This window comes from Clytia hemisphaerica, unplaced genomic scaffold, assembly GCF_902728285.1.
Source record: "Clytia hemisphaerica strain Z4C2 unplaced genomic scaffold, Clytia hemisphaerica genome assembly, whole genome shotgun sequence".
Classification (NCBI taxonomy): Eukaryota; Metazoa; Cnidaria; class Hydrozoa; order Leptothecata; family Clytiidae; genus Clytia; species Clytia hemisphaerica.
Window position 1 is genome coordinate 1,738,055 of NW_027104146.1, and position 27,782 is coordinate 1,765,836.

Consider the following 27,782-nt stretch of genomic DNA (forward strand, 5'->3'; position numbering starts at 1 on the left):
AATATTTGCGTGAAAAAATGGAAGTGGATTAACAGCTCAAGGAACAAGAAATTGAACTTCAAATGTTTCAACAGAACCAAACCATGCTGCAGCTCTTGTTACAGCAAAATAATCCTAATACAAATAATCAGTAAGACTTGTTATTACGTACTTTTATCTGTTGTCCAGTTTTTAGAAGCTGTTCTGCTAGGGTAGATCCCATTTGTAACTCCATAAAACAGTTAACTTTCCGCAATATAATTTGAAATAGTGATGAAAACCCCTCCATCTTCTTGTCTCCTTTGAAAAGATTAGATTGATTTTTTATAGAGTTTTTATGGGGCTTCGTGTAATTTTTCTATTCTACGTCCAGCTAACACAACAAGCAGAATATTTTAAATGACTTGGAATTCTCCTGCAATTTTTACTTTGTTGAAAGAAGTTTTCCTAGATATCACGTCAATGGGTTGTTTTTTGCCTCTCATTATTTTATTTATATACATGTTTTTTTTATAAGCAAGTGTCTGCCCCTACATCAGGCTCGCAATATGCTTAGCATTCTATTGTTCTCAAACAATAGAGCAATTGTTTAGGTACCCAAAACTGAGCCTGCGTATGCTTATAAATGTTATGCTTATAAAAGAAAAAACATGTATGTCCAATGTAATTCTTCAAAAACAAAAACAAGTTATCGTGTAAATAGATAGAGTAGAATATTTTATTTGTATTTATACCAAATTTCGAACATTAATACAACAGCATTTTATCAACAAAAAATGAAATTCAAATATTTTATTTGTATATACATTATGTTAAGCAATATTTTTTTGTTACTTTACTACAAAACATTTTTATTTATTGTAATTTTCAGAAAAGTTGTTTTAATACATGTTTTTAAAATAGAAACACAATTCTCTCAATATTATAGATATGGTACTTAAATAAGATACTGGTCCAGAGTTGGGGGTTGGCAATCAAAATATCTAATAACTTGATTTCCATACAAGCAAGCTCTACAATTTTGAAGTAATGCACACACAGTGTACATCTTACCAACAGCACTTAGTCTTATTTTGAGATTCTTTTTTAAATCCATGAACTTGAAATAATCTACAACCTCTTTGAACAGCCATTCCACTGAAATTCTCACCTCACTCATACTTTTATTGAAAAGCCTTTGTGCTGGCGTCAGACCAGGTGGACGATAAGTTGCCTGTAAGTGGATTCTCAAGGGGTATGCGGGATCTCCATATAAACACAGTATTTCATTGTTTGGACCATGGGAGTTTGCTTGAAGTTGTGCTAGAAGCCCAGATTCTGCTAACATAGCACTGTCATGTCTTCTTTCCTGAAAAGGCCCAAACAAATTTGCAATTAGACCATTAGGGGTTGCGACACTTTGAAATTTGATTGAGTGGATTCGTTTGTGTCCATTGTATAACAAACGCTGATTTCGACCAGGGCGACAAATTGGCCTGACAGTGCCATCAATGAACCCCCCAACAAAAATCCAAGGCTGCTCCTTTATCATGAATGATTTGTGCATAACTCTTCAGTGATTGAGATGACATCCATGGGTGGTTGAATCCAGTTAAGAGTCTTGAAAAGTTATTGCAAACATGGTTTAACACGTAGTAATTAATTATGCAAAGCTCAGGTACAGATCGGGCAAATAAAGGAACCATATCTCCATATCTTATTGGGTGTGCATAATAGTCGCGCGGCTGAGGTCGAAAAACGTTTCATTTCGTGATACATCTTTTAGATTAAAAAAAAACAACGAACACTCGCGAATTAGTATGTGTAGATTACAAATCAAAAAAGTTTCCACGATATTATCGTGCAAGTAACGAGTAATTGCCGATTTTTGGAGGGTCTTCTAATTAAAAAAAACCTATATCACATGATAGAGCTCTTCAAACTGAGCAAAAAAGTGTATTACACCAAAGTCCCAACTTCTCTAGATCAAAATTTATTGGCCTATTTGGGGTGAAAAACTGATGGAAAACAGGGAATTTCCCCACAATCTGCATTAATTTATGCAAAATTAAACACCTTTTTGCTCAGTTTGAAGAGCTCTATCATGTGATATAGGTTTTTTTTTAATTTGAATTTTGCCTGGAAACGCAAAAAATCGCCAATTAGTCATTACTTGCACGATAATATCGTGGAAACTTTTTGATTTTGGAATCTACATAGCATATACTAATTCGCAAGTTTCCAAAATCATTTTCTAGCCACTTTTTTCGACCTCAGCCGCGTGACTATGACGTTTTAGAAAAATACAATGCCTTAGTTCCGTTGTAACATGTGATAATATCCGGTATTTGAAATAGTTCCTTCAATAAATAGACATTGTTTTTCTTAAATCTGAAATTTGCAAGACACTCATCGGAATTCTGATTGTCCAAATCGAATCACCAGTACTTATAGCGCTGATGTGAAAATAGGTCTGCGTGAGGGGAGGTATTCTGCGTGAGTATGAGTTTTCGAAGCTGCAGCGGAGGAGATCATCTTTTATTTCAAAAATTCTCTTTACGGGGGTCTAACATAATTTCACGAGCGTGTTTATGTAACTTATTTTTGTTTGATTTTTCTTTATTTGAACAATTATTAAAAGGGTATTCTTCGTTATTATGCATCAAGTAATGGTGCAATGGAAAATAAAAGATGACTGAATTAGGAAAAGTGAATATAGGTTTTCGTTTTTATAAGCATTATTTGGAGTATAAGATGACTGAATTAGGAAAAGTGAATATAGGTTTTCATTTTTTATAAGCATTATTTGGAGTATAAGATGACTGAATTAGGAAAAGTGAATATAGGTTTTCTTTTTTATAAGCATTATTTGGAGTATAAGATGACTGAATTACGAAAAGTGAATATAGGTTTTCGTTTTTATAAGCATTATTTGGAGTATAAGATGACTGAATTAGGATGTTATTAAGCAGCAGCTTTGGTTCATTGAAATGAAAACCTATTTTCACCGCGCCGTATTTTTGACAACGTTTAACAGGGAACTAAGGCTTGTTTAAAGATAAAACCTATTTTCACTCTGCTGTAATTTCCACAACATTTAGATGGAGCCAAGACACACGCTGTTTTATAAGAATGGTGTAAATCCATTATAAAATATAATACTTATAAAATATTCTTACAGTTACAGCATTCTTAGGTTACGATCATATTTCAGACTTGATTTAACATTTAGTACTTACGTCTCAAGCATAAAATGGCATTTTATGAAAGAAGTGAGCCTTACTTGGGGGTAATTGACAATTTATAATTGAGAATGATCTAAAAGTGGCATTCTTAGCTTGAGTAGCAAAATTTCATGATGGTGATATTATTAGCATATTCTTAACTTTCATCAAGAACATTCTTATAAAGTGTATTCTTTTAAAAAAGAAAGTGTGTATTAAAGGTCTTTACTGGAGATGAAACTCTATTTCTACTACCTTATTCTGATACACGTCTTTTTCTTATTACAACCCAGTTTATAAGAACATTGAGGCTGAAATTCGTCGAAAAATTAAGAACATCGTAAGAACATGCCCAGCCTCAGTTTTGAAAAAAATGACAAGAAACTACAATTTTTTCCTCTTTTCAAGCAGTTTTAAACAAACTTAGGAATGGATTTCTAAATCGAGAGTCAAATATTGTCCAAATTTTACTAATTTCAAGTGCTCTTTTATTTTGCATGATATTGTCGATTTAGAGTAGTCTGAAAATTTAAGAACGCATCTAAGAACATTTCAGGCTGAAAATTGTTAAAAAAATAAGCACATCCAGGCTCAGCCAAATTTTAGGTGTTCTAATAAAAAAAAAAACGTGTAATTTAAAAACACTTTCGTTTCGTTTATAAAATCTTTATAAAGATATTTTTAATACAGTCTAGCTTTTCACGCCTTATTAATACAGTCTAGCTTTTCACGCCTTATTAATACAGTCTAGCTTTTCACGCCTTATAAGAATTAAAGGTGTCTTTAGCTTAAAAACGTTCTTATAATAAAATTCACCTAAACAATAGATTTGCTCATTTGTGAAATCCTTAGCAAGAAAACTCTACCCCCGTGTTAGAAAAGTCACAACGTAGGAGAGACAGTAAATAGCACATCTGTTAACGGCAAGTACAAAACGCCTACTACCTACTACTTAATACTTACTACCTACTACTTACTACCTACTACCTACTCAGTTTGTATACTTTACAGACCAGAACTCTCCTTCGCTTGTTCGAAATCTCTATTCCACAAAAATTGGTTTTGTAATATCTGAATGCTAACACACAAGACTTTGCTTTATATTTACTTGAAAAAAGTGTTATCTAAAAGAATATTTAGCATATTTACGTAGTGAGTAAATATTCTCTTCGCCTCATATAAGTATACTGAAGTATAAAACAAAAGGCCATTATCTTGATTTTTTTCTTTTTCCTAAACCTACTCTCTCTTATGACTCTTATTATAAGAACTTTCCTTTTTCCTAAACATACTCCCTCTTATGACTCTTATTATAAGACGATAAGAATAAACGTAAATGTCTAAAAAAGCTCTGTAATATAAATAGAGGGTCAATCTATCTCTATCCTATTGTATGATCTGCATCATATCAAATGTTGCCAAAATATTTCTTGGAATTGGTTTGCGAAGCTTTTAATATTCATTAACTGTGTCAATATTTTTATCAAAAATTTCATTTCGTCAATACTTTGACATGGTCAACCTCTAAAACAGCTCTTTGTAGTATTTTCCTACTGAAAATTTCTACCTTGCGATATTGAAAACATCTTATTGAGCACAATAAGAATTTTTTCTACATAAAATGAAGTCTGCAAAGGTCATATTTAACGACCCTGTCAATAGTCATTTTGTCAATAAATGTCAAAGACATGTCAAAGGATTTTCAGCAAGTACCCAGTGAAACATAGGGCTCTACTTACTTAAAGTATTTTAACTTTTTAGATTGGTCGATTCTTATAAATAAAACTGACATGAATAAATAAGTGTGCGAAGGAAATATTTTTCTCTTCTACGAAGAAGTGCGTCTGTAAACTTTATAGAAAAAGCGCGGGAAAAAGTCATAAACAAAATAAAAGAGAGAAAATATTTTGAAGTCTTCAAAGTACGATAAAAGAAGAAGTTTTAACTTTTTTACCACCAAAGTTTCAGATTTTGCTAATTTTAACATGCTGAATATTTTAAAGGTAATTTCGAGCCGTTTTGAGCTATTTTACAGTAGGTAGTAAGTAGTAGGTAGTAAGTATTAAGTAGTAGGTAGTAGGCGTTTTGTACTTGCCGCATCTGTTAATCTATTGTTTACTACTTTTTCCCTCTCTCTATTGAAACCCATTTTCACTTCAACACCTATTCTCACGCAATTACCTATTTTAACTCAAGCGCTGAAAGTACTTCTCAATCGAATTCAGAGTAGCTCCAATAAGGTAATAAGGAAAATCAGGGTTTTTCGATCTATTCATATCGTGGAGGAGGACAAATTCATAAGCATCAATAACAATCCCTGCATGAGCGAATAGAATTGCTTCCCTTACTTCTCTCAAGCTTCGCATTTTTTTTGACTGATCTGCTACAACAATTTGGATACTTTGACTTCAATTCCTTGACTCTTTCTTCAATGTTTTGTTTTTGTTTTTTTTCGCGTAAAAACTGCTTAAGTTCTTTCCTACAAGGATGCGGGCGGAAGGCGGTGGTCATCCCTAACTTCCGCCTCCCTGGGTATTAACCGGCGGTATTAACCGCCGCTCTGCTTAAGGTCGCTATTCTAGCAAACGCCCGCCGCCTATATGTTCCCGCCCTCCCTCTGACATGATTAATTAATTAACAGACTAGTTTGCTAGTCTAGTGTTTTATGTTCAAATTCATCATTTCCTTCTTCTCTTTCAGTCGTACGGAAACTCGGATACGGCACGCCGAACCGGGCTCTAGGCCAACTTTTAAATATGACGTCTTTCTTTCCTAATCTCTAAAATGTCACCTAAAGACTCGGAAAATTATTACGGAGAAATCTCGGAACACGCACAATATTTCTCGTATTGCACTCGAAGTCATGCGATAACACTAGTACTTACTCCACTATTGGTGCAGAAATCTTCAGAATATCATATTAAATATTATTTCTTCTCCACACACCTAATACTTCGATTTATTTATAGATTTGGTTTGATCTGTTTTTGTTGTAATGTTACTGTTGTTTATTCATTATGACACATTGTAAACTTCCTTTTACTGTACATAGTATCATTTCATGTTCTTTCGAGCCAAAAAGCGCTTAGAGTTATTTTTCGTTTAGGAGATTTTAACCTGAATAAAGAAAGATATCATATATGTGACTTTCCAAACGATTTAAAGTACCTAAAAATCAGACTGGTCTTGGTGTGGTATTACGAGCGGTCTAGTAGCGGTCAAATTTTTGGTTATCCGGTTTGAAAGTTAAAGTTACAGTTTTGCTTCTAGAAACCACTATCAATACTCCACTTTCTTTTGAATTTGATTTGTCTGATGGGAACAACCTCTGCACTACCACCAGGTAATGTAGGATTACCAACATCTGCTCGTAATAATAATAATAATTATTATTACAACGACTACAAAAATCAGGCACGCCGTTGGCCTCTAGAACTGGTCTTTGTTTATTTACAATAAATAGCGTAGGTCATGGTTTGCCCATACTTTGTTTAAATTATTCTTGAACGATTTTATCAATGTTACTTCTGCCACGTACTCTGGAAGCGCGTTCCATGTTAAGATAGTTCTTTAAAAGAAGGACTTGCTTTGTTCACAGCGTACTCCATTATGGAAATTCATCTGAAGCTCGTGTACATGATTTCTACTACATGGTCGCGTCCTTTTAAGGTATGTGTTCACCTTTCTTGACACATTCTCTTTAATTGATCATATCTTTAGAACAACAAATTTTATATATCAAAAGTATATATTTTCTGAAAGCCAATAATATTCTCTTTCTAATGGTAAAAGTTTCAGCTGAATTTAAAAAACTGGGCAGGATATAATTAAAATCTTAAGAATTTTAACCTTACCTACTTCAAAGAAGTTAAAGTCACCCATAGCTTTTGAATTTGGAAACAATAATTTCGATACTATGTTCCCAATAGATTGAACTTAAAAAGTGTCTTGGGATTTTCTTTGGGATTGACTTTAACTCTTTAAATCCTAAATTCTGTAAAAATATCGATAAAAAAGTAAATTTAAATGAGATTTTTTCAGTTATCTGTAAATTGAGGAAAAACAACTCGGTTAGAAATAAAATCCCAAGACACTTTTTAAGTATAATCTTTTGTGAATCTCATAAAAAAAGAATGAAGTCGATATCTAAATGCTATGGGTGACTTTAACTTCGTTAAAAGTAGTATTGTGTGGTAAAATTTAGTTTTTTTCTACATCAATTTGAAATTTTTAACGAGATAATTGCTGTTTATTTGAGTAATCAGTGAAATGTGTCAAAAATATTACTATTCAATAGAGGTGAGAATAAACATCAGCTGAATTCTCTCTTTTGTCTTTGTTGTTTCCGAAAGAGACAATTATTTGAGTAAATAATCCATCATAAGACGAACTTTGTTTTGAAATTTAAATGGTTATAACTCTGGATCAAAAAAAGATTTTAAGATCGCGATTTTACCAAAATGAAATCCAGTAACTTTTCTTCCACTTTGACTGAAAAAATTTTTTTTGACAAAAAATCGGAAAAAAGGTGTACACATACCTTAATAAACTTTTTTTGGTGTTGTTTTTACTATCATAGATGTGGATCTGGACCTTTTCACAGAAAAACTTTCGAAACTCAAGGAGAGGCCACTATGTCTTCCCGTGTGCAGCAGCTTGTGCAAAGGGATTTTATGATTGAATATTGTTCCTTGAATGTAGAAGATCAAAATTTGAGAGGTGGGGCCGGGTGTGACCACCCGTTGCCATGGAAACTGACGTCATTGGTTACTATGGCAACCAAAATAAAAAGTCGTCAAAATTGAAAAATTTTTGTTTAATTCGAAAGAGCATGAAAAACTGATAAAGAAAAAGGTCACAACCTATATCTGAAAATGAATATATTAGGAGATATAAAGAAAATAAGGCAAAATGACGTCATAAAACGATGACGTCATCGAAAAATCAAAATTTGCCAAAATTCGAAAATTTCTGGTTTTTTGCAAAGAAGACCCTCCAGTGAACATAAAATATTATTACGAAAACGTTTGAAAATTCGTTAAAAAAAGTCTATTGGTCAAAATTGACAATTTCATTTTTTGCCTGTCGAAGGTTGGAGCTTGCCCAAACACATTACAGGCAAAATTTAAAAATATCAATTTTTGCTCATAGACTTCTTAAAAAGGATTTTCAGACTTTTTCGTAATAATATTTTTTGTTCATTGGAAGGTATTCTTTCCAAAAAACCAAAAAATTTTGAATTTTGGCAAATTTTGATTTTTCGATGACGTCATCGTGCCTTATTTTCTTTATATCTCCTAATATATTCATTTTCAGATATAGGTTGTGACCTTTTTCTTTATCAGTTTTTCATGCTCTTTCGAATGAAACAAAAACTTTTCAATTTTGACGACTTTTTATTTTGGTTGCCATAGTAACCAATGACGTCCGTTTCCATGGCAACGGGTGGTCACACCAGGCCCCACCTCTCAAATTTTGATCTTCTACCTTCAAGGAACAATATTCAATCATAAAATCCCTTTGCACAAGCTGAAGCACACGGGAAGCTTTTTCACGACATAGTGGCCCCTACTATTAGTATTTCTGCATATTGTAACCGTGAGATTGGTTTTACTAGTTTTGTCGCACGTTTTTGGACACTCTCGTTCAGGTTGATAGATCAACGTAATCTTGGTTGCCATACTGATTGAGTATACTCTAAATGTGGTCGTACAAAGGTGGTATAAAGTGTCTGGAATACGTGAGGACTAGGGTCTTGAAATCCTCTTTTGAGCAATCCCAACATAGAATTAGCTTTGTTTACTCACTAAGCGATATGTTCATATGAAAGTTCTGAGTTTATCAAAACACAGAGATCTTTTTCTGTGAAGACAAGTTCAACTTGCTCTCCATTTAGTTGATACGGGTGTGCATGCTTTATGTTCCTCGAATTTACCTATCGTTAAAACATGGCATTTGTCGGATGGAATTTAACAGCCACTCGCGGGACCATCTTTCAAGTGCTTCAATGTCATGTTGTACGATTAAGGAGTCAAGAATGGAATTGATTTCCTTTATAATCTTCGTGTTGTTTGCAAACAAGAAAATGCTTGATATAAACATGTTCTGGTAGGTCATTAATATAAATAACAAAGAGCAGAGGACGGAGCACGCTTCTTTGAGGAATGCCACTTATCACTGGATCTAAAGATTATTTTGCACCATTAACACTCACTAATTGCTTGCGGTTTGATCAGAATTGATTCGTTTATCCCGTAGCGTTCTAGTTTCATCATAAGTCTTCGATGGGGTACCGTGTCAAATGCCTTGGCAAAGTCGAAGTATATGCGGTCGAGCACTTCACTTTTTGCAGTTGATTCGCATCACATATCTATAAAGGAGATAAGCTGTGTGACTGTTGACCTTTTGTTGTTGAAACCATATTGCTTGTTCGATAGAAGTTCTTTGCTGAAAAAGTGTCCCATGATATGTTTTCGCATCGTTGTTTCCATCAACTTACAGACTATTGAAGTTAGACTTACGGAACGATAGTTAATAGCAAGGTTGTGTTCTCCGTTGTTTTTATAGATTTGTGTCACATATGCTAGTTTCCAGTCACTAGGTAAGTTTCCTTCCTCGAGTTTTATTCATTATGATTGATAGTGGTTCTGCAATATGGGCACGAAGTTCAATAAGCATTGAGGCATGAATCTCATCTGGACCTATTGATTTATTCGCATTGAGATTCCTGATTTGTTCTGTTATCACTTCCTTCGTAATGTTTAGTTGTTGAAGTATTTTATCTGTTCTGTTGTCAAAATCAGGTAGATCACCTTCCGGTCCTTTAGTAGAGACACTGCAGAATGGTTTCTGCAGGATGTTGGCCTTTTCTTGGTCCTCGTGTTTAAGGGATGTCTTGTCATCAGGCGTTTCAAGAAGAGGGGAAACTCCTTTTTCTGATTTAAGTTTGCCTCTGACATGTGACCAGAACGCTTTTGCGTTTCTCTTTGAGTTTTCACCGATGGCTAGATCGTATTCTCTCTTTGCTAGTGCCCTCTTTAGATTGACACGGTTCCTCGCGATTACATATCGGATTTTTGCTTGACGTCTGTTTGTGGGTGATGATTTTGATTTTAGCCAGATCCTGTGAAGTCGCCTCTTTTCTTTGATGTCATTACGTAGTTCAGCATTAATAGTCAGGTAGAATTGCATAACTACCCAGAAAAGTGCTTACTCAGTAAAAATAAGCGTTTTAAACGATTTTAAAATCGTTATATCGTTTTATCTCGCCAACGGCTGATTTAAACATATTAAACCATATACTTTTCTGAAAGCCCATGATCGGGGCTACATGATAAGTTTGTCGATGTTCCAATTTGTCGCTCTCTGTAAAAATGCTGACGTCATCAAAATCGTCATTTTTTTGACTTTAGAGGTCATCTCGGGATCACGTGGTCCAAATTTCAAAAGTCACCCCATTTTCTTCATCCACTCATCGAGAGGAATCTCCCTGTGTAGAGTTATTTTTGACATTTGAAAACTATTAAAAATCAGTTATCAAGGGACCCTCCCCCCTTGATTAATTGTAGAAAAAAGTATCATGTCCGCCATTATGAATTTGAGGGTGTTCCCATCTTCGTGGGGTGGGGCTTACTGACATGTTCCTGGACCCTTGTGCAAAATTTCATCTCTACACCATTTTTGTCCCGGTTTTGCCAGTTTATGACCTAATTCTACCTGACTATAATTGGAATTTTCCCTTTCTTTTTCCAGTGTGGCGCTCCTAACTCTTTTCTTTGGACAAATTGATCTCAGAGTTGAAGAAGTTCTGTTTTGAATTTTGACCAGAGCTCCTCGATCAACCCATGTGAAGTATCAATGAATTCTCTCGTCCAGTTGATTCTTTGCAGGTGATCTTCTTCGACTTAAAGTCTGCCAAGTGGTAGGTGTATGTTTTGGTTGGTGCTTTAAGTTCCATATAACATTTAAAGCTAAAAGAGAGAACGCCATGATCACTTTTTCCTAAAGGGCTTAGGAACTTTAGATCTTTCATCTGTCAAGATGAGGTCAATCAGTGAAGGCTCGTCAGTACCTCGACATCTAATAGGTTCATTCGTATGTTGGAAAAGGAATGAATCACGTAATGCTTCCAGGAATTGCTGGATAATGAATTAGTGGTCGATTAAATGGTAGACGTACCACCAGCAATGTAGAATTATCAACATCTGCTCGTAATAATGGAGTAGTGGTCGATTAAATGGTAGACGTACCACCAGCAATGTAGAATTACCAACATCTGCTCGTAATAATGGATTATTGGTCGAAGGAATGGTAGATGTACCACCAGGCAATATAGGATTACCAACATTTGCTCGTAATAACGGATTAGTGGTCGAAGGAATGGTAGACGTACCACCAGCAGTTGAAATTGATCGATTGGTGATCACTGGTAGATCACTAACAGTTGAAGGTAATAGTGTGGTAGGAGGGACATAACCTAATGGTGGCTCATTGGCAACCACTAAATTTCCTTGGTATTTGAGAGATTTTAGCTGCATTGAACTTTTGATCTCCAATTTTTCGTACACTCCAAATGGCTTCAATCTGAAATAGCTGAAACCAGGCATGAGTTTTGGGAAAATCTTGTGTATCTATTCTCGTAGGTCTTTATCTAATGTTAATGACATAAATTTGATTCTCTGCATATTTTCATCATAGCATTGTTTTAGAAAGCCTGCAAATATAAAGAGGAGATACAATTATAAAACTGACAACATGCTAACCGCACAGGCTCAGTATCTTTCAAATTATTCAGATGCCCTATTACAATATTCAGGCAAGCTTCCCTAAACTTGTCTCAGGGTAAATCACTCAAAAATTACGAAAAGAAAATTAAACTGCTGTAAATTTTGCTGATACTAAATTTCGCTGTCAAAATTTTTGTTCTTTTCAATTACAAATCATGAACCCCAAATATTGACAACGAATTATTGATTACTGAGAAAATTTGATGATACTAGCAAATTGAATTTTTTTAAACTTGGTAAAATATGTTTTAGGAGATTTTACTCGAGTTGTCTAAGGACGTCATTTTTCGAAAAATTATGTTTTTCTCCACGCGCGAGTATAAATAGAGCCTTGTTTCAATTTTTCTCTATTTTCGCCATGTAAACTAGCTTTTTAAGATTCGAATGTTTATCATCGAACACACGCGCATGACTCTTTTTCGAATGTTTTTATTCGATTTTAATTTGGTATGTGTGAGGAATCTGGACGGTCTTGGAAATATTTTGTATGGAAATTTCTTTAAGTCCACTTCATTTTTTCAACAAAGCAAAGGGGTGGGAGACTTTTCTTAGCAGGTCACTCAAAGTTTCTCTGTTTGAAAGATGTCTTTGTATTTGATCGAACTTATGGTTTATCATTCAATCTATGGATTATTTTCTTCACCATTATGACCAAGAGCATTTCTGCTGCAAGATTTCATTCAAAATATATCTCAATAATGAGAAAGAGAAAGACTTCGTAACCTCAGTTTTCTGCGTTCCAATTTTTGTTATTGGTTTACTTTAATCAAATATAAGTTTTAGGTGGATCTCTGCAGCTCGATATAGATTTTTTCGATATTTGGTTTGCTACTCAAGCAAGGAAAAAAGAAGTAAAAGAAGAAATTCAAGCCACGTGAACGAATCCAGACTGTTGGAAAAGGAAGAAATGATTGTAATAATGCCCTTTGGTTTGGAAATTATTTTGTCGATACAAGGTAAGCAATGCTTTATAAAATATGTAATCTCAGTTTTTTTGCATTTTTTGCTCTATTGTTTTTTTCGAAAATTTCGTGAGACCCTTTTATGGTAGGTTGTTATCGTCAGAGTATTCTTTTGTTTTACAGAAAGTTATCTTTATGTCTATTATTCTCCTACTTTCTTCCCAATAAATCTTTGAGGTGGAAAAAGGAAAAACCGATTGCTTGCTGTCCAGTTCACATAAAAATCTTCCTTTAGAAATTGACAATATTTCAATGGGGAAACTTCTTTCCAGAAATATTGCTAGAAACCAACCAACCACAGTCAGGGAAATCCCTCGCTATATGTAGTCGTTATAAGCCTTTGTAGGCTAAACACGAATGAAAACTACCGCAATTGCAGTATACCGCAATTGAGGGATTTCCCTGGCTGAACAACCCCTGTCTCCTCTCTGGTTACCCTCCTCTTTTTGTAGAGTTTTCACTTGAGCCTTTCTCAGCGTTCATAACTGTTCACAGGAAGAGATCTGTCAAGCTGAACATTCTTGGATTGATTTTCTTTTATTTAATTTTTAGGACACTGCTTATTGAAATATTGTTAGGCTTACAAACTGAGATGTGGCACGATGTGACTTTCTGAGCTTTGAGCACACCTTTATGTTTTAATTTTGACTCCATCCCTTATCCCAATTATTATTGCATATCTTTGATAATTTTCAGTCTTAGTCCTAAGCTGAATATTTCTTTGCTTGGAAAAAGGATTTTGAGGGGATTTTTTTATCAAAAAGTGGAAAGATTCTTTCAAAATTTGTATTTTCATTCCATCGCCTCCTTTTTTTACGAGATCGATATTTTCTAAGCCAATCAGAATCGTCGATTTATCGCGAATAAGCCAATCACGGCTAGTTTTCAGCAATTTTGGTCTGGTCTGTAATTTTAACAAATTATTCAAACAAGGCTTCTATTGGTTGGCCAGGTAGGGGGTTTCACTAAATTCAAAACTGCACCAGTTATATTCGGTAGGGAAATTCCCATTTGGGTTTTCCTGAAAGCCGGATAAATTGCGGACCCAACCATAGGTCGGGGCTAAATCTACGACGTCGCAAACTTGACCTATGCGGCTTCAAAGTTGAAAGTTGAGATTTTTGTGACACTTCTTAGGATTTTTCTGCTTTCCTTTTGCATCTGGAATTAGCCCCTACCTCGGAGGACCTCACACGAAGTAATGTTGAGTTATTTCAAGAAAAATAAACTTTCAAAAGTTGCTCAAACCCGTGCAGTTTTCGAAAAACTACAATTTTAGTACATAACTTTAAATGCATCCCACAGCCTTTTGCTTGCATCTATGATGCTAATTTTTCTTTTATATGAAAAAGAAAAAGTTGAAAGTTTATTCATAATTGAAACTGAATGAATAAGAATCGATAATTGATCGAAATTAAAGAATGAAGACACAAATTTTTCAATTCCCGAAAAGCTAGCTATTTTGCAGACCATGGTTTTCCGGCCCCTTAGCTAAGTCGAGTAGGAGAAAGTATTCAAAATTTCAATTTCCCAGGGAGATTTGAGGAGATTTTAGGAGACTTTTCAAAATTTAAGAGAATTTAGGATTTTTTAGGAGGCGTGGCAACCATACCACGCTAAGTATACAACTTTTTTAAAGCAACAACAAAAGAAATCCATTAGCTCGAAACAAACTCCCTTAAGGGCAAAGGACCTGGTATATGACGAGACGTTTGTCTATTGTTCTGAAGAAGCTGTTTTTCCATCTCTTTACATTCCTCTGAATCGAATCACTGTTGACAACTTTGACTTGAAATTTTCAAATGCTTTTCAATATAGCTATTCATGGATTAATTACTAATATCGCAGCTACAAGGATCTGTGTGGAACGTTTCATTGTCAGAGTACGAAATTGGAGAATACTTGATTAAATTAGTCGTTGAATAGAATCGATATGTTAACATGCACCTGACAAATGCTATGTCACATAGTTAACTTAACTTGTCCTCCCATTGGTCCAAACAATTATCAACAATAAACCTCATTTGGGTTCAGAAAACAAATATTACAAAAAAAAAATATTAACATAAACTCAACAAAATACAAATTACTGAATAAACAAAATGTAACAAGTTAATCTTATGAAAAAATAGTAACATTTTTATGTTCATTTACAGGAAAAATAATTTATATTTTATGCTTGCTGATATTATACGAGGCATTATTGCCGACCCAAAAAAATATCAGCGTTTTGATTGGTCGTGACCATCGAGATATTTGCGATATCTCATATTTCTCTGATATGAAAATATGACTGCATTGACTTTTGGGAGACTGGGTAAGCGGTTAGAGAAAAATCAAAACAAAACAGCCAAAAAGAACTGCCTTTCGGAGAAACTGACTTGGGAGTCAAAGGGAAAAACGCAACAAAAATATTTTCAGATTATCTTTTCTTTGGAATTCTTCCATAAAATACACTAATATCAAATCTGATGAACTAAGAAATTATCATAAAACTACTTGACACAACCCAAATATTTTCAGCGTAAATTCGTACGTGTGATAAAGCAAACAGTTTTTTATCAATGCACACAAAAAAAATTGAGATTCTTGAATGTTTGCCAATAAGATTTCTCATAAGATAACAAGGGAGATGTATTGTCTTGTATTAAACCAAGTGACGAGTTCTCTCCTCTCTCCTCGTTCTCGACGAAAGGTACGGTCGGTCCTTGACTTTTTAAGCATCTCAACAAAAAGCTTGACGATAATCAAGAAATTATCCAACTTTTTTTGCTGTTGAAAAATGTTCTTTAACCATTTCCATCATGGGACTCCTTTTTTCTGCTATTCATTTCCAAGCATCAAATCAAAAACATAGAAAAAGACTGAATGTTATCAAATCTGATTAATCCAATGATGAAGGGTTTCTCCTCTATCGAAACAATACTGTACATTATCTGCATTTTGAATTATCAATCTAGAAACTTTCAAATACATCTCTGAAATATCTGCAACTCTTCAAGACAAAACCTCTGGATAAAAAAATACTTCTCTGTTTTGTTTTTGTGTGAATATTTTTGGCGGGAATATATATAATGTTTTTGTTCGAATCTAACGTTCGAATTAGATTTTCGAATAAAACATTTGTAACTACACAGAAGAAAGGCGGAAGTTTGTTTCAAAGCAAAAACAAATGGAGATTTATATCAGGACAATTTTTTTCAAGTCGACAATAAATTAGTTATCACATGGCTTATCGTGCAATACTCTATATTTTACTCGTTCCGAGATTTTACCAATATTTTTCCTCGCCTAAAATATTTCTCGTATTGCCCTCGATGTCATGCGATAACTACAATCGGGGAAATAAATGTTGGCCAGAAATCAATTTCAAAGGTAATTCCCCCCCTGCCCCCAAAACTCAATGTTGAGAGTCTATTCATCCCAAAAATGTGACGGTTTTTCAGTCTAACCTCAACATTGAGACTGGGGGGGGGCGGGGGTGCCGCTTTACAGTTACATTTCATGAAGTTTTTGGCCAACTATTTATTTCCCCGATTGTCTGAATTTTCAAAAATTTTGAACATATGTTATGAGAAGAGACGGTCAAAATTTTTTTTTGAAAACAACTTTGTTGGCATCCCAAGCAATCTAGGAATGTTTTTCATCCAAAATTGTACCCAAAAATAATCATTAACTTCAGAAACATTCTATATTTACTGGTCATAGAGTCAACATTCAATTAACAATGAATTTCACATGAAAAGATGCCTTATGCTCTGAATTTTAAGCCATGAGTTTCAGATGCTTGCTGAAGAAATTTTTTTGCACAGCTTCTGCTACCATTATGGATTTACGAAAAGGCGCGCACTTTTCGAAATTAAAGATTGCCGATGTTGTTACACCACAGAGTCTATACTTCAGCAACAAAAAAAGCAGGAACTGGGCCCCCATAACTCACTTTCTGTAGCCTCATTTTCAATTATTCCTGAACAACGTGGTATTTAAAGACTTATTGAAGGGTGGTTTACTCAATGCCTCTGCAGAAGGTGCTCAACACTTGGGCAGATTTGGAATCAATATGTGCAGTGTTATTTGGGCATACAATGATGCTGAAGTGTGATATTCTAATCCATTTTTCTTTCTCTTTCAGCAACTAAAAAGTAAATAAAATATGGCAGAAGGGAACAATGAGTTGGACATCACCATCGGTAGAAGACAATACCTGATAACATATTCACAAGCCGACCTGATAAAATTTCCTTCCAGGAGAAAGTTTGGGGAGGCGGTGGAAAGGGCATTCAATCATGGCCCGAGTAAAGTTAAAGTTGACTTCTTTGCCTGTTGTAGAGAAGAACATGAGACTGGTGGATTTCATTACCATTGTTCCGTTAAATTAACTGGATGCAAGAAATGGTTTCACGTAAAGGAACGTTTAAACGCCATTCACAACATACAGGTACATTTCAGTGATAAACACTCTTATTACCTCAGCGCCTATCGATACGTCTGTAAGACAGATAAAAATGTTTACCATAGTACTAATCATCCCTCCAATTTGCTTGACCTTGGTGTACCACGAACTGCCAATTGTATTATTGCTAATCGGGCGAAAAAGAGACAACGAACATCTGGGAACCAAGCCCGTGGTGGTCCAGCTCAGAAGAAACCCAGATTTAATGTCACCGACGTGTCGAAAATAGTCAAAACCGAGAAACTGCGAAGTTATCGTGAGCTTTTGGCTGGGGCACTGTATAACCCGGACCCGGACCGGACCCTGGACCCCGAGAAAACCAGGACCCCGGACTTTTACGAAAACCCGGACCCCTCGTAATTTTTCGAGAAAACCCGGACCCCTCGTAATTTTTCGAGAAAACCCGGACCCCATCTATATTAACGAGAAAACCCGGACCCTATCTAAATTTACGAGAAAACCCGGACCCTATCTAAATTTACGAGAAAACCCGGACCCCATGCCATGTGTTCTTTAGCTTACTGATTTACAAATTTACTATGTTTTCCCAAGAGACAGTTAAATGTTAGTGACGTCGAATGATGTTGAAGTATCTTGACAACAATACTGTAGTTTCGGCCTTTATTAACTATAATACCGCCAATCTTGATATTTCCTGGCCAACCCATGAATTTTGATCGGCTCAAAAAAGATCAAAATTCGGGGGTTGGCCAGGAAATATCAAGATTGGCGGTATTATAGTTAATAAAGGCCGAAACTACAGTATTGTTGTCAAGATACTTCAACATCATTCGACGTCACTAACATTTAACTGTCTCTTGGGAAAACATAGTAAATTTGTAAATCAGTTGAAAAATAAAGCTTAAAAAATAAAATTATTGGCAAAAATCAAGAGCACTTAATTTGTTGGATTTTGACTGAAACCGCCGAAAGCGTGCCAAATCATCTTCCCGCGGAATATTATACTTATGTAGTGGATGGCTCCTAGACAACTAAGACGATCCTTCAGGGAATTGGTAAAACGAATTCCAGCACCATCGAGAAAGTTTTTTCGTAACATATTTTGACTTTGTCCAGGACTTTAGGTCACAAATTTCCGGGATATTCGAGGACGAAATAGTATAAAACAGAAAAAATAAGGATTTTCCAGGGTAGAAAAATAACACACATTAAGATTTTAGACATATTATAATAACTGATAGTCAACATTTTATTTTAAAATTTCAGAATGCAAGACGAAAAAGTTTGAAAAAGAGGTTTTGAATATTTCAGGACATCTTGAAAACATATATGAAATTTCAGAGGTCTACAGGAGAAAAATTTATTCCGGGATATTCCATGAATATAGTAAAATAACAAAAGAAAACTAACAAGAAAATGAAATGATAACAATAACAATGCAAATTCTTTGTTCATTCAAAAGAAATCCAATTTCAGAGGCAATTACAATAGCTTTTCAGAAAAGAAATTTAGAAATTACATCACAAAAAATAAAAAAGTTTATCTTTGTGTAGATTCTGTTCCACTTTCTTCTGGACACACTGTTTACTCGTTATGAATGTTGTTCAATTTAATCAAGATATTTCAGCTCGTTCGAGGGACAAAAAGAAAATTATTGTATATTTTGATATACGCTTTAACTTTAAGGGATGCTTTATCAAAAAACTCTAGTACAGAGCAGTCTGGAACAGAAATCCTTCTAAAAACTAAATTTGAAATAAAAATGTTCCGAGTGAAAAAAAGAATTTAAAAGGCAAAAAAAGAAACTTTCAAAAAGATTTCTCAAAGATTGATAAACACGGGAGTTGTAAACACGGGTGGAAAATTTAAGTAAGAAATTATTAGCGGGGAAGCCTATTAGGTATCCGAGAGTAAGGTTTATATCAACCGTATCATTAAAAAAAACACGAAATAACAAAAGAAATAGACTAACGAGTGAACATTTAAACAAAAGAAATATAAACGCAAGGATAACAAAGAGGCAACAGATGCATGCAAAACCTCGTACTACAGTAGTAGAAATGACATTAAGGGACCTTTTTTGGGGCGCTAAGTGTCCTCAGTTAGTTCAGTTTGATTAGGTTAAAGTGTTGATTCAGTAAAATGCATACTACATATTTCATTTTCACATTTAACTTCGGAAAAACTGGGTGCCAATCAAGAAAACAAAAGTTAACAAAAAGCTAAAACGATGGATTGTCAGACCAGAATTTTTGTCTATGATCTAGTCTGGAGTCTGTATAAAGCCTAAAAACAAAATTCAAAATCTTTGCTTAAGTCTCAAAAGTCACATATTCAAGACTAGCTGTGACGTTCTATCTACTTCATCACCTTTGTAAAGTACAGTCAAATGTTCTTTCGTGATAAACGGGCGTCGCGCCATTATTATACAGGTACGAGCCGGGAAGTATCTTATCCATTTGGTGGACTAACTTTCTTGGGTTTTTTCTTGAACCTTATGGTAATAAGAATATTTTACAGAAGCAGCCAACGAGCCCATTTCCCTGAAATATCTGTTTCCCTTTTCCAGGAGAGAGCTTTTTTTGAAAAATGGGGAAGCAGATCCGATTTTCTAGGAGAGACCTTTTCGTTGAAACTATCTGTTTCCCTGCTCCAGCTGATGACGTCATCAGAGAGAAACAGATCAATATTTCTAGGAGATGACATAATAAATTGGGAAACAGATATCTGTTTCCAAAAAAAGATGATATTGCATTGGAAACACTGAAACAGATTGAACTTTATGGGGGAAACAGATATCAATAACAAAAAGAAAGGGAAACAGATGAAAATTTCCAGGAGAGGGGAACAGATATCCTATTTGGGAAAACAGATCAAAATTTTAATTCTGAAAATTGTGGAAACAGATCAAATTTTCTAGGAAAGATACTTTGAGATTAAAAATTTAGTTTTCGCGGAGAAACAGGTCTTCATTTCTAGGAATAAGATTTTTGAAATATTCGGCCAACAGATCAAATTTTCCAGGAAGGCTATGTCTGGGAAACAGATATTTAAAAAAAGGTCCTCGTTGGATGCTTTCGATTTTAAGCTTCTGGGCCACCTGGATTTCTCACCTGGGTATCCATAATGGCGGATTTTTGGTCATGTGACCCCCGTAGGCAAAACTGAAAATTCTTCCAACCCAAATATAGGCATATCATATATCAATCGATCGGAAATTTGATACTGATTAATTTTGAGATACAAAGTTGGGTCTGAAAACTTTCCTATCTCGAGATATAAATCACTTTCGTTTTCTCAGATTTGGCTGCAGTTGTAGGCGGGCTTTCATGGAGTGAGGCAATTCTTTTAGTCATATCTCAAGAAATATGCTTTTAAACATATCAAAACTTTATGTGCTCCTAGAAAAGGCATTAAAAATTGTTTGTGCAAATTTTCAAAAATTTTGTAGTAAAAATGTGTATTTTACAGACCAGAGTACAATTTTCTTACCGTCGAATAAAAGATCTTTTTCTCTCAAAATTGGTCTTTTTGTCTGAAATGAATTAGTGAAATGATGCTTAGTAAGGTTTAGAGCCACTCGATTCTTCATATTATACTCAGAGAGGTACCTGGGGAATATATAAGGGCTAAGTGTGTCTGGTCAGCACTTTATAAGTATGATTTACGGTAAGACATGATCCCGAAAACGGTGAAATTTCCAAATAATTAATGAAAAATTCTCTCATTGCATCTCAACATTAAACGCGAACCTTCTGTTCTTTAGATTGACTAATGCAAAGAATTATGAATAATGTAAATTGTTACAGTGTGTATTTTACAGACAGGATTTAAGTGCTTCTAGGAGCTTGTCTTGTTCTAAAACGCTTTAGATTACTACAGAAATACCCGAACTTGAGAATTTACTGAGTTAATCCGTCAAAATTCGCCAATTCCTTAATTTTTATTGTTCATGCATAAAACTAGCCTGGATATCCAGACCGTAAACTATTTCACCGTCTAGTTTTTTATAATCTTGTCTCAAGTTTACGGTCTGGTCGAAGTAACTCGTCTACAGGGATATCTGTCCCTGCATATGCGAGTGTCTCTAATTGGTCAGTACGCGCCCAGTCACTGAGCAGAATTTTCGCGGGGTTTGTGATATTTTTCGATGCGCGCGCATAATTTATGGAAAAAGCTGACCTTGCAAAAAAAGATAAACAAATGAAAATGAAAAGGCAGGTTCATTTCTAAACAAAATGGCTGATGGAGAGGAGCCTTTATGGATGTGGCTGACGTTTGGATATAGTTTAAAGTAGTTTTGAAAGTTTTTTGAGTTTGTAAAAGAGGTTTTACAGTAAGTTAATTATGTGTGTCTGCCTGGGTTTGCAAAGTTTTGATAGTCTGTCAACAAGGGTTCACTCACAGGCTGTATCAAACAAACTGTACCCAACTTTTTTAGTTGCACCAGACTCTAAAATTTTAGAAACTTTGTATGTTGAGGTAAGAGTTTTTTTTTCTGAAATTTTGAGTCTGGATACCCAGGCTAGCATGAAACGAGATTTAGAGGGCTTAGAATCTGTGTTGTCTGTAGGACCAAAAAACGTCGGCATAATATGGCTTCAAGAGGCGATAATCCTAGGCGATTGTAGGAAGCCTAGTGATGGAGCCATATTTGTGAGCCTGCTTTGATCTATTCTGGTTACTGTTACAATTATAAGAGGCGTATAATGGTCCAATGCATCATTGTATATCCGCTTTAACTACATGAATGCAACACAAAGCCTTCAGCTAGTTGAAGAAGTCAGACTGTAGGAATTTTAACTTAAAGCGCTTTAAAGAAGTTATTGCCATATAAAATAATGGTTTAAGCTACGTCCAAAATATCCCCGTTTTCTTACAAAAATCTAAGTATAATATTAAGAAATCTTGATTTTAAAATTCTTATTTGTTTTGGACATGGCTTGCTGATGGTGATCCCATTTTCCTTTCCCCTCATGAGGTTTTAAAGTTTTAGAATAATCTGGTCTCTGTGGCTTTGTCAGAACATTAACAAACGACTGGACATCCTTCTCCTTCGTAAGCACTGCTAGCTTCGTTGCCGCCTCGTTAAAACATAAAATGAAACAATAGGTTTTGATGATCTACCTTGGGAATACCTTGCTAACAACGTCAAAACTTACACAAAGTCCATGTTGTTCTACTCTTCTCCAGTCTTTTATCTATATCATAACAAAGATAACAGACGCGAAATCATCGTCATTTTTCAAAACTCCGATGAAATAATATCGAGTATATAGGATTGAGAGTATAGGATTCAAATTATGATATTCTTATGAGACAGGCTCACAACTTTGGCATACTTTTTCAATAAAAAAACTAATAGCGCGTCGTCGTGCAAACGTCACGATTATTACTTCTCTCATTTGAGATGCCTTGGAGTTTTTACAAGATACTTCACTAATTGGTCATTTAAAGTGATAGAGATGACGCTTTCTTTAAAAGTAATAAGATTCTTTTATTACATCTTAACGACCAACCAAATCAAATATGAGCTTGTAAAAACTCCAGCTTGTCCCTCTCATTTGACCGAAATTCATTCCCACAATCCTTTTTAGTTTTAATTCAAGAGTCGTGAAAGGCCGAAGGCCGAAAAGGAAATTTGAATTTTATGAGCTTAAAATCAGACGAATTCATTATGCCGAGCGGACGCAGTCTAGAGTGAGTGGAACGAAGGCTAAGAAAAGCATCGTAGATGCGTCCTATATGATGTGACAAATAGAAATGTGTAGACGTCGCATGTGACGTATATATTAATATATCTTTCCTTGAATGAAATGCTAATATTAATAACTAAATAAAATATAAACTATATAGATATAAAGTTTAAGATCTCCTTCCTCGTCTGCCGCCACGACCACGTCTTTTCCCTCGATTGTGGTTCTCTGCATAAAAGATAGAATACAGTGTAAGCAGTTTAAAAGCAAAGTAGGGAGGAGGGATGGGAATGAATTCGTCTGATTTTAAGCTCATAAAATTCAAATTTCCTTTTCGGCCTTCGGCCTTAGAAAATTTTAAAATTTTATATCGCTTAAAATCAGACGAATTCATTATGCCGAGCGGACGCAGTCTAGAGTGAGTCTTCACAAAAGGCTGCGGAACGCCGGCTAAGTCCTCGTTTAAAGCAACTTCAGTCCTGTAGGAGTATATTTTGGTACTTTTCTGCCGAACTGAATTCTTTGTTGTAAAATTTTTGCCATACTGATGCATTAGACCAGTTCCCCATTTTTAAAATGTCTTTAAGATTTGCCCCTTTTTTGTATGCCTTTGAAGAAGAGGCTGACCTCTTGGAGTGAGCCTGAAAAATGTTGATGTCAATGCCCGCCATTTTTAACATCTCTTTTACCCATCTAGCTGTTGTATCCTTTCCTACGGGCTTGTGTGGTTCGACATAGCTCAAAAATAATTTAGAGGTTTGCTGTTTTTTCCTAAACACCTTTGTAACTTTGATGTATTCGGTAAGGGCTTGATATGGACAAAGCTTCCTATTTCCCTCAAATTTCCTAAATTCTATTGGTTCATTTTTCTTTCCTTGTTTGAAATGCTTGGGTGGTGTACTTAAATGAAAAATGAAAGTCGTTTCTGATTTCCCCATGAGATCAATATCCAGGTCCGTAAGTTCCGAGCCTCTATTTGGCGCCAGGATTCCCAAAAGTGTTACAGTTTTAAAAGTAAGTTCCTTTAGTTGTAAATGTTCGTTTTCTGGTAATTCCCTCATACAATTCAACACTGTGTCGATGTCCCATATTTCCGTATATTTAGGCATCGGGGGTCTCTGTCTTGAAACTCCTTTTAGTAAGGAAGTGACCAGTGGATGTTGCCCCACTGGTAGCCCTTCAACAATTCTATGGTAAAAGGATATGGCTGATCTATGCCCATTTATGGTGTTATATTCTTTACCCTCTTCGAATAAGGTTGTCAAGTAGTTGACTACGGTCTCTATAGTACTTGAAATGGGATCAATTTCCCTTTTACGACACCAGCTACTGAAGTTTTTCCAGGCTGACATGTAATGTCTCCTAGTTCCCTTTGCTTTGGATTGTTGGATAAGGGTAGCAGCAGTTTGTGATATGCCCTCTGAAGACTCGTGTTCCCTGATATCTCCCACACTGCCAAGTGCAGTGTTTTGTTTCGAATGAGAGGGTGCGTTTCCTCCAATGGGTGGGTTAGAGTGTCCCTTTCCATTTCTATCTTCCTTGGGTTTGAGATTAACATCCCCAGTAAAACTGGATACCAGGGTTGGGTTGTCCAGATTGGGGCTATCAAAATTACTGTAGCTCGAGACCTTTGCGCTTTCTCCAGGCACCTCCCTATCAGAGAAAATGGGGGAAATGCATATGCTAGAGTTTGGTCCCAGGTCTGAGTTAATGCATCTATTGCTTGACAATCCGGGTCTGGTCTCCAACTGAAATAGGTTTCCAGTTGGTGGGCTGTTCTGGAAGCAAATAGGTCGATTTCTGGAGTTCCCAAAGTTTCCACTATCTGTATGAAAACCCTCCTTTTTAGCTTCCAATCGCTCCAGTCTGTCGAGTTCCTGGACTCGAAGTCGGCTTCCTTGTTCAAGCTCGATGGGATGTATTCTGCAGTAAGAGTGATCCCTTTCTGGGTCAAGAAAGACCATATTTCCTTGGCTATGTTTACTAGAGTCAAATTTGTTGGTCGACCCATTTTCACAATGTGAGCTAGAGCTACCTGATTGTCTATCAATAGATGTATTGACTTCAGATGATTTCCCTTCACAAAGGTTTTCAGAGCTATGAGAGCTGCTTTCATCTCTAGGACATTTATATGTTCCTCTTTTTCCCAACTTTGCCATAGTCCTCCTGACGAGATCTGACCACAGTGGGCCCCCCATCCTCCTTCTCTTCCCTTTGCCGCGTCTGAGCTTATAATTAAATCTGGGGGTAAGATGTTTATGTTTTTCCCATTTCCTGTCGAAAGGTTTTCTACCCACCACTTTAGCTCCTCCGTTGCTTTGTTGTCCAAGCTCATTGCAGACTCGTATCTCTGTTCGCATCTCGCTAATTGCGTGTTCATGCATTTTTGAAGGAACCTTATTTGGAGTGGTGCTAGGGTGAAGGCTGGGGCGATTGCCATAAGATTCCCTATTAGGCTCGCTAGTTTCCTTATGGGAAAAGTTTTCAGACTCAACATTTGAATGCATAATTTCCTCAGTTTTTGCACTTTCTCTAGTGGGACTTTGAAGGTCATATCGCAGCTGTTTATTAAGACTCCCAGATACTCCATCTGTTGGTTTGGTACCAGTACAGACTTCTGTAGATTTATTGTAAACCCTAGATTCTCCAGAAGAAAGATTGTTGTGTCCCTTGAGAAGATTGCTTCTCCTTTCGACCCTGCTACTATCAATAGGTCGTCTATGTATATGAGGACTCTTATTTGTAACCTTCTCAACAGTGAAATGGGTACTTTGAGTAGTTTTGTGAAGAACCTGGGAGCTGGTCCCAATCCGAACATCAGGCATTGGAATTCGTATAGGCTTCCTTCCCAGCTGAATCTCACATACTTCTTTGATTGGGGATGCAACGGTATTGCAAAATAAGCGTCCTTCAGGTCGATTTTGACCATGAAGTCCCCCTTCTGGAGGATGTTTTTCACATCCTTCAAAGTTTCCATTTTGAATTTTTGATATGGAATGTATGAGTTCAGTTCCTTTAGATTTATAACTGGCCTGTATTTTCCTGGTTCCTTTTTCTCTTTTAAAAATAGAGTGGACAAAAATTGACCTTCTGTGTTTAGAACTCTCTTCACAGCCCCTTTCTCCAGTAAGGTTCTTATCTCTGCTCTTATCAAGGCTTTCATTTTGGAATTTGAATTTATTTGTTGTGGTCTTGTTTTTTGAATCGGCTTCCCTATTATTGGGATCACTAAGCCTGAAACTGTTTCCAAGATGAATTTGTCCTGAGTCAGTTTTGACCAATTGTTTTGAAAAAATCCTGTCCTTCCAGTCTGTGTCAACTGGGGATTTGATAAATCCTCTATGAGGTTTTTTATACTTGGGTGTATTTTCCTAAATTTTTGTGACTCCTCGTTTGTCAGCAGAGGTTTTGCTTGACTGGAGAGAGGTTCTGTGAAGTTTGACAGAATTTTTCTTACCTTTGCCTCTTCGGTTTTGAATTCTGTGGTGCAAGCCAGCCTGTTGTTCATCGGTGTATTGTTCGTGCCCCTCTCCGTGGCTTGTTGATCGGGAGGAGCTCCATGAAAAGGGAGTGCGATTAGCTGTTTGTACTCTTCTTGAAAAGAGGAATTGTTTGAGTGACTGGTTGTTCACTTTTGCCTGTTTTGTGAGGGATTTTATTGTCTCCTCTCCAAAAAGTTTTCCATCACTTTCTTGTAACTCCTCTAATAGGGTCTCTCTGAGCCACACACTGATATGGCTTTCACGAATACCAAGTCCCATCAAAGCATTTTTCCTTCGGAAGAAATTGCTGGCATTGAGGGCCTGTCCTAACAGCAGAATCGACTGTTGGAAATGAGTGGCTACCTCTTCGAGATCGAGTTTTTCATTCTCGTCTCCTGATCTTGCTCTCTCAACGCTCTGCCAGATTTTGGCAAGCGGAGCCAAGATATCTCTGACTTTATTCGATATCCGGGATATCGATTTGTCCACGGCCAGGGTTTTAGTTCCCATTGACCCTTTTTCTCTGAGTAAGCAATCGAATAATGAATCCATTTTTAACTCAGGTGAGACGTTGCTTGGGACTGGTGTTTCTTCCAGTATGTCCTTCTCAAGCTCTTTATCAGGTATGTAATTCCTGATGTGCTTCTCCAGATACTTCACAAGTCTGGGATCAAGTTTCCAGTCATGTTCATTGACGTCCATCTGGAATAATTCTGGTTTGTCGTTACTCGAATTGGATGATGAGGTAGAGGAACTTCTGCTTCTTTTTCTGGATTTTCGTTTCTTTTTGACTTGCTTTTTCTTCTTTTGCTTCTTCTTCTTCTTTTTCCGTCTCTCCTCAGAGGAATCGGAGCTACTTGAGCTGCTTGATGATGAACTGGAACTTCTGCTGGAGGAGGATGAGGGAGAGGGTGTTCTTTTCCTCTTTTTCTTCTTGTCTCTTCCTCTTTCCTTTAAACTACCATTCCTATCAGTTCCTTCAACGTTTGTTTTTGTTAAATCTGCATCATTTAATTGATTTTCCTCACTGATTGTGTTGTTCTCATTAGATTTATTAGATTTAGTCACATCATATCTCACTTTAGTTTTTTCGGTCGTTGGCGACGCCATCTTGATCCGAAAACGAAAGTGAGAAGAGGACTTAGCCGGCGTTCCGCAGCCTTTTGTGAAGACTCACTCTAGACTGCGTCCGCTCGGCATAATGAATTCGTCTGATTTTAAGCGATATAAAATTTATTACTTTTTCTTTGTAACTGAGTG

The 27,782-nt window shown here is 35.9% G+C and overlaps 2 protein-coding genes and 1 pseudogene across 2 annotated transcripts in view; all 3 read right to left on the reverse strand.

The window, feature by feature from the left end:
• LOC136813906 (pyridoxal kinase-like) overlaps positions 1 to 27,782 on the reverse strand; it is a 217,365-nt gene that overhangs the window by 83,642 nt on the left and 105,941 nt on the right. The gene's annotated exons all lie outside the window — the stretch shown is intronic.
• LOC136813964 (uncharacterized) lies at positions 917 to 11,788 on the reverse strand (annotated as a pseudogene).
• On the reverse strand, positions 23,126 to 27,241 carry LOC136813904 (uncharacterized). The gene is made up of 2 exons (XM_067070407.1): positions 26,498 to 27,241; positions 23,126 to 23,268 (listed from the first exon to the last, which is right to left on the reverse strand). The coding sequence occupies exons 1-2, from the start codon at positions 27,222 to 27,224 to the stop codon at positions 23,210 to 23,212; spliced, it is 786 nt and encodes a 261-aa protein (XP_066926508.1). The 5' UTR covers positions 27,225 to 27,241; the 3' UTR covers positions 23,126 to 23,209.